General features: G+C 54.3%; 1 protein-coding gene across 1 annotated transcript in view; it reads left to right on the top strand.

The window, feature by feature from the left end:
• The first annotated feature begins 643 nt into the window (after positions 1-643).
• NHS (NHS actin remodeling regulator) overlaps positions 644-7188 on the top strand; it is a 345618-nt gene continuing 339073 nt past the window's right edge. The window contains exon 1 of the mRNA XM_081809110.1: positions 644-1714. Within this exon, the coding sequence (XP_081665236.1) occupies positions 1159-1714 (556 nt within the window). The 5' untranslated portion in view covers positions 644-1158. The remainder of the gene's footprint in view (positions 1715-7188) is intronic.

Genomic DNA, 7188 nt, shown 5'->3' with positions numbered 1-7188 from the left:
AAGCAGTTTTCTGGGGCTTTCACTCATTGGTGGTTTGGGCCTCATTCATGATACTCTTTAGAGATCTGGCCTAACGCAGGTGGCCAAGAGTTGCCTGGGAAGAGGTATCAACAGCATCCTGGCCACTCTGGGAAGCGCCCAAGCCTCATCACCTCCCACCCAAGCTGTCCCACGACGCTTACAGAGCCCGGGGGCTCTCCGAGGGGCAGCCCAGCTTTTCCTGCTAAGAACCCAAAGGACTTGCTCAGAGCTGGAATTCGGCGAAGCAACTTGCCCCAACACGCCAAATCTGCCGCAACCCCAATACCCCACCCTCCTGCCTCTGCGCTCGCTACCCACACCCCCAACCCCAATTTGAGGACTTCCCGCCCCCACCACGCTGAGAGTCTCAATCCTAACCCCTTGAATGCGAGTGTCTTTGCGTCGGAGCGCGCCGGGCGCGGCGAGGCCACCAGTGACTCCCAGCGGCCGCACAGGGCGCTGCGCCCCCCTCGCCCCGGCCTCCCTCCGCCCTGCGTCCGCCCCGCCACCCCCGCGCCGCCTCCTGCGCTCGGGCTGGAGGCGGATTCCTCTCTCCGGGTTTTCAAAGCGCCTTTCCGAAACCTCCTCCCCGCCCAGAGAGGGAGTGAGGTCCCGGGCGCAGTCGCTCCCCGGAGCGGCCGAGGGGCGCGCGGGGAGAGGCCTGCGCCGGGGTACTTTCAAACTGAGGCGCGCGCACACACTCACACCGAGACACACACACCCAGACACGCACGCACGCACACACACACACACACATATACACGCCCATTTATATAGGCGGCGGCAGCGGCCGGGGCGGCGGCGGCGGCGGCGAGGCAGGAATGATGGAGCTGAGCCAGCCGACCCGGGTCGGAAGCAAGTGAGGAGAGCCCAGGCGCACCCCGGGATTTCTGTGCCCCGCTCTTGTCATCCTACCCAGGGAACGGTGCGCCCGGAGGAGGACCAGGTGGACTGATTTGCCAGAGGGGCGGGGAAGAGGAGGAGACCAGGTGAGCGGAGGAGCCCCCGCGTCCCCGGAGCGCCCGGTCGCGCCTTTGCCCGACTCCTGCTCCCTCTCCGCCCAGGTGGGCGCGCCCGGTTCCCCGCTCGCAGGGGGCGCTTTGAGGAGACCAGAAAGTCTCAGCCCGGCTTCGCGGGATGCCTTTCGCCAAGAGGATCGTGGAGCCGCAGTGGCTGTGCCGGCAGCGGCGCCCGGCGCCCGGCTCGGCGCCCGGCCCGGCGGAGGACGCTAACGGAGGCCCCGCCGAGCCGCCGCCGCCCCTGCAGCCGCCGGGCGGACGGGACGAGGCCGTGGCGCCGGGGCCGGAGGATCCCACCCGCGCGCCCCCCGCGCCTCCCGGGCCGCCGCCGTTGCCCGCGCCGACCGACCAGGCGCAGCCGCCGCACGGAGAGGCGACAGCAGCGGGCGAGGAGAGCGCGGCGGGGGTCGCGGAGGCGGCGTCCGCGGCTGGCGAGGCGTCCTCGGCGGCAGCCGCGGCCGTGCTGCTCATGCTGGACCTGTGCGCGGTCAGCAACGCCGCGCTGGCCCGTGTCCTGCGGCAGCTCTCAGACGTGGCCCGGCACGCGTGCAGCCTCTTCCAGGAGCTCGAGAGCGACATCCAGCTGACCCACCGCCGCGTCTGGGCGCTGCAGGGCAAGCTCGGCGGCGTGCAGCGCGTCCTCGGCACGCTGGACCCCAAGCAGGAGGCAGTGCGTGAGTACCCGCGCCGTCCGCCCGCCGGGCGCTCCGCTCCGGCGCCGCACCCTCGCGCCCTCCTCGGTCGCCGCAATCCCAGCCCCGCGGCGCCGGGCCCGCTGCAGCTTGCACCTTAACTCTCGCCTCCCCACCCTCCCCTCCTCGGGGACCCACCCCAGTCCTCCCGGTGCTGGGAGTCCCCGCTGGGCGGGAGGCGGGGATGCAGTCGCGGAAGGGGGTGGGGGGGGAGAAAGTTAAAGGGGCGGCCTGGGAACTCGTAGGCAGCCGCGGGCTGAGAGGGAGAGTGTTGGGGACACAGGAGGCAGAGGGGTCCGTCATTCATTCCCGGGACTCGCCTTCCCCGGGGGTGGGGATGGGGGATTGGTGCAACTTCTGTGGTTTCCAGAAGTCCAGCCCCGAGCCCTGTAGTACCCTCCGTGCGTGCTTGGGGGGCTCGAGGAGTAGCGAGCGTCCTTTTAGGGCTTTTGTAACGCCGGAGCGGTTTTGTCACTCTTACTGTTACCTCAGGGTCTGCGCCGAGCCCCGAACTTGTGCCTTGCGCTTGCGTGCGACGTAGCGCGGCGCTGTTCGCCGCGCGAGCGAACTCCGAAGCCTCTGCTCTAACCTTGTGGCCCAGAGGGGCCGCGGGGATGGGCGTGGAGGCGGGAGTGTCCCAGGCCCTGGGCATCTTTCCTGCGCCCACCAGCACAGGGTTCCTACTAAATGGCTCTCGGTGCCGTCTGCCTTCTGAGGAGCCTGGAGGTGTGTCCCCGCCCCCCCTCCACCGTGTACTGTCGCCCAAATCCGCCCGCGTGTGGAAGACCCTTGGGCATCTTTGCTGCCCTTTAACTTCACTCTTGCGACACCCTAGGACTCCCAATAAATGTCATTCGGTGTCATCTGCCCTCCCAGGGGCGCTTAGGTCGGTCAAATCAGGCGGCGGCCGAATCCTTTAGGAACGAAGCGACGGTGGGCGGGGGCGCTAGGCCCGCGCGCCGGTCCTTTGGCGCCTAGTCCGGCTGCGACGCTCGCAGCGAAGGTGATGTCAGCGGCTCTGGCTTACATAAGAAGCTTCCTCGGTTGCTGCAGCAGCTGCGCCGGAGCGCGGTGGCCGCGGAGCGCGCTAGGCGGGGGCGCTGTCGCGGCATCTTTCCTCGGGGATTTCCGGGCACCTCTGCCCTGCAGCCCAGCCCCCTCGCCGATGCTCCCCACTCGCGCACTCCCCCCAAACAAACAAAACCCTCTGCACCGCGCCCCGGGAATTCGCTGCTTTTCTGCAATAACAATAATAATAAGCGTAATGAATAAATGATGTGCGCGATCGGTTTTCGCAGCTATAAAAGACCCAGAGTTGGGTTAATGACTGGTTGTTTAAAAGGGCAATTCCGGGATGAGTTCTGGAAAGCATTAGGACTGCCGTAGGCCAAGTCGTATTTTACTTTTGGGACTTGAAATGAGCGCTTTAATCCTGCCTCCTTTTTTTTTTTTTTTTAACCCCAAACCACACAGCAGGGACAAGCCCTTCACTTTCTACAGCGCTGATATCTGGGGAGTGCGGTTGGGGTGAGTGGTGGTTTCACTTCAAAAGAACTGGAGGGAAGTTTTGCAGACAATGTTGAGTGGTGCTTACATTTCTGTGTGTGTGTGTGTGTGTGTGTCACATCGCTCCTTAAATTAGATCTCACACAAGTGAAACTCAGTGCTGGAGCAGAATGTGCCCCCCTTCTCCCCTCTTTCTTTAGAGACAGCAGTGGGCAGTTATGTGTCTGGCATTTAACACAGTCCTTTCAGGCCCTTTTACAGGAGTGCAAACTAATGGTGGATGGAGAAGATTTTTTGATGACTATATACTCTTTGTATGTATTTATACATGAATAGATAAATAAACATGGGGCTAATTAATACCCAGGGATGAACTTAAAAATCTCCTATTTTTAAATTTTTCTAAAACATCATCTCTACACTTTGTGTCCAGACCTTTCCCTTCTCTTGTCCATATAAATTTAGGATGGCATTTTTGTTTGATGTCATAGAAAACGTTACCTTCGGGAGGAAAAGCACAATATTATGTGTTTTCGTTTGGGTTTCCTAGCATGCAGACAGAGAGACAAGGATTTCTGTGTGAGTAGTTTATTTGAGGGGGGATTCCAGGAAGCACAAGGAGGTGGGGAGTGGGGAGGTGGGTCAGGGAGGGGAGGAAAGCTCATGCATGTTGTGAGCTGCTTATCACTGTGGGCAACTGGGGTTCAATCCAGCACACACCTCAGAAGTGTTCCACTGAGGAGTGAGGGAAGCTGGAGTATTTATTTACCCACCAACTTCTACCCCTGATTGATGGAAAGTAGCACTTGGAGCATGAACTCCCTGGCTCCTGGGACCTGCCCCATGTGTGGGCTCAGCATGCTCCTGGGCCAGGTAGAGGGTTACAAAAAGCCTATGTTGTGAACGGGAATGTCTGCAGGGGTCCTCTGGGGAGGGCAGAGGGGCTATGCGTGGCTACCAGTGGCATCGACTACATTATGCATCTCCCTTCAGCACTGCTCAAGGCCTAGGGGAGTTTCAAAGGGAGAGGAAGCCTAAAAGAGACTCATGCGCCCTTTTCTCCTCGTTTGAAGGTGTCTGGGTACCTCCATACCCCCTGGATAGCCTTCCCACCCTGATCATTGTCCCTGTGTAGTCTGCATGCTGCTTCATCCGTGCACAGCTGCTTTCTCTCGCCTTGAGCCAGGCTGGGATGGCTTTTGCAGGGGTGACATAACTGACCCACACTTTAGTGAAGTCACTCTGGAGGCTGGTAGACCAGTTGGACAGTGTGACTGGTGATGGTGGTCAGGACTAGGGAGGTATCTATAGGGACCGTGAAAAGTGGTAGGATTCTGAATTGACAGGATTTATTAATTGGTTTGGGTATAAGGTATGATTGGAAAAAAACAATTATGGATGACTTCTAGTTTTGTTTCGTTTTGTTTTGTCTTAAACAACTTGTAGAAGATGGTACTATTTCCAGAAATGGGTGAAGAGTGGATATTTTAGTGTGTGTGTGTGTGTGTGTGTGGCATCATTAGTTTTGTATTTTTGCCATATTAACTTGAGATGCCTTATGTGTCTTAGACAATTAGATGTGTGAGTTCTGAGCTCAAGAGAGAGGGCTCAGACTGGAGACACGAGTGTGAGACATGGGTAGAGATGGCTGGCGGGCTGCTGAGCTGGTGGTGGGGGGGATGGGGTGCTCTTACATGATTACATTGATTTTTCTGTGTGTGTGCATAGTGAGGTCCTCAGCTGAGATGGTGTTGGTAATGTGAGGAGAGAAGGCTTGGTGTTAATGTTGTCTCAGGGAGGGAACATGGATGCAGTAAGGAAATGTAGCAGGATTACCTGGCTGTGTTGAGAGCCTTCTGAGATTTACGGTCATAAACTTGAAGTACGTCCAGCTTTTCAGTCACTAAAACCTGAGACTTTGGGATTACTTCATGAGCCTCGACCCCAAGCCATTCATCCTTAGACATTTTAATGTCGTTGGCTTTTTGATTGCTGTTGATTGTATTTGTTACTGAGTTTTAAAGTAAGTTTTCTAATGAACTTTAACATTCCTACAGAAAAGTGTAGAGACCATGAAAGTACAGTTTGGTTAATTTTCACAAAGTGAACAACTTTTGTAACCATCACCCAGATTGAGAAATAAAGCATTACTGTATCCTGAAACATCCTCCCCAGGCCTTTTACCAGTCACTATTCCCGCCCCCCCGCGCTCACCAACAACGGTAACCACTATTCAGACTTCTACCCACCTCAATTAGATTGTCTTGGTTTTGAACTTTATGTAAGTGGAGTCACATACTATATACTTGTTGGATGAACAGTGCTAGACACAAAATTACATTTGTAAGATTCTTCCATGTTGTTGCATATACAGTAGATTGTTCATTCTCATTGCTGAATAAAATTATGCGTTGTGTGCATACTCAATTCATTGATCCATTTTCCTGATGATGGACATTTGGGTCATTTCCAGTTTAGGGCTACTGCGACAAACATTTTTTCACATGTGATTTGATGAACTGATGTATCCACAGCTGTTTGGTATATATCTAAGAGTGGAATTGCTGGAGCACAGGGGAGGGATATGTTTGGCTTTAGTAGCTACTGCCTACCAGTTTTCTAAACTGGTTGTACCAATTTATAGTCCCAGAAGTGTATGGAAGTTCCAGTTTGCTCCACATCCTCACCAACACTGGTACTGTCTTTTTTTTTTTAAATTAACATATAATGTATTATTTGTTTCAGGGGTACAGATCTGTGATTCATCAGTCTTACACAATTCACAGCGCTCACCATAGCACATACTCTCCCCAGTGTCTATCACCCAGCCACCCCATCCCTCCCACCCCCCCACCACTCCAGCAACCCTCAGTTTGTTTCCTGAGATTAAGAGTCTCTTATAGTTTGTCTCCCTCTCTGGTTTCGTCTTGTTTCATTTTTCCCTCCCTTCCCCTATGATCCTCTGTCTTGTTTTCAAATTCCTCATATCAGTGAGATCATATGATACTTGTCTTTCTCTGATTGACTTATTTTGCTTAGCATAATACCCTCTAGCTCCATCCACGTCATTGCGAATGGCAAGATTTTATTTTTTTTCCTTTGGAGAAAGTCTGTAAAACTTTACTGAGGGAATTACAACAGTGAAGTACCCTACATAAGAGTAGTTTCCATGGGCACCTGGGTGGCTCAGTTGGTTAAGCGACTGCCTTCGGCTCAGGTCATGATCCTGGAGTCCCAGGATTGAGTCCCGCATCAGGCTCCCTGCTCAGCAGGGAGTCTGCTTCTCCCTCTGACCCTCCTCCCTCTCATGCTCTCTCTCTTTCTCTCTCTCTCAAATAAATAAATAAAATCTTAAAAAAAAAAAAAAGAGTAGTTTCCATGTTTCAACTTGTCCTGGTTTAAATCTGGGTAATCCTTCACCTGCTTCCGGCATTTTAATGGGCTCTAAAAAGGGTAGACTTGGCCTCTTGATATCAGGATCATCTTCAGTTATACCCCCAGCCTTTGCCTGAGGCAGCTTCTGGAGATCAGCTTCCAGGTCCTGTCCTTGAGCCACAGTCCTCCTTCAAGTTCCTTCCCTTGATCAGGTAGAATATCCTGACTCTCAGGTGGTGCCTCCTTTTGTTTCAGTTTCTCATCACTGGGTGCACAGTGCTGGTTAGACCCTGGATCATCTTTTCTTTGTTTGGATTTGGATCTGGATCTGACTCGGCCACTCATAGTTCACCCAGTTGAATTCAGCTAGCGAGAAAGCTCACCGCACAGAGAACACGACTGCCTCGATGGATCTCAGCTTGGCTCTGGCAAGATTTCATTTTTTGATAGCTGCATAATATTCCATTGTGTGTGTGTGTGTATACACACAGATCTTCTTTATCCATTCATCTGTTGATGGACATCTAGGCTCTTTCCATAGTTTGGCTATTGTGGACCGTTGCTGCTATAAACAT

The sequence above is a fragment of the Leptonychotes weddellii genome, chromosome X (genome assembly GCF_054177405.1).
Source record: "Leptonychotes weddellii isolate Sample4059 chromosome X, ASM5417740v2, whole genome shotgun sequence".
Classification (NCBI taxonomy): domain Eukaryota; kingdom Metazoa; phylum Chordata; class Mammalia; order Carnivora; family Phocidae; genus Leptonychotes; species Leptonychotes weddellii.
The sequence above is the reverse complement of the archived record's forward strand: the minus strand, read 5'-3'. Positions and strand labels throughout refer to the sequence as shown.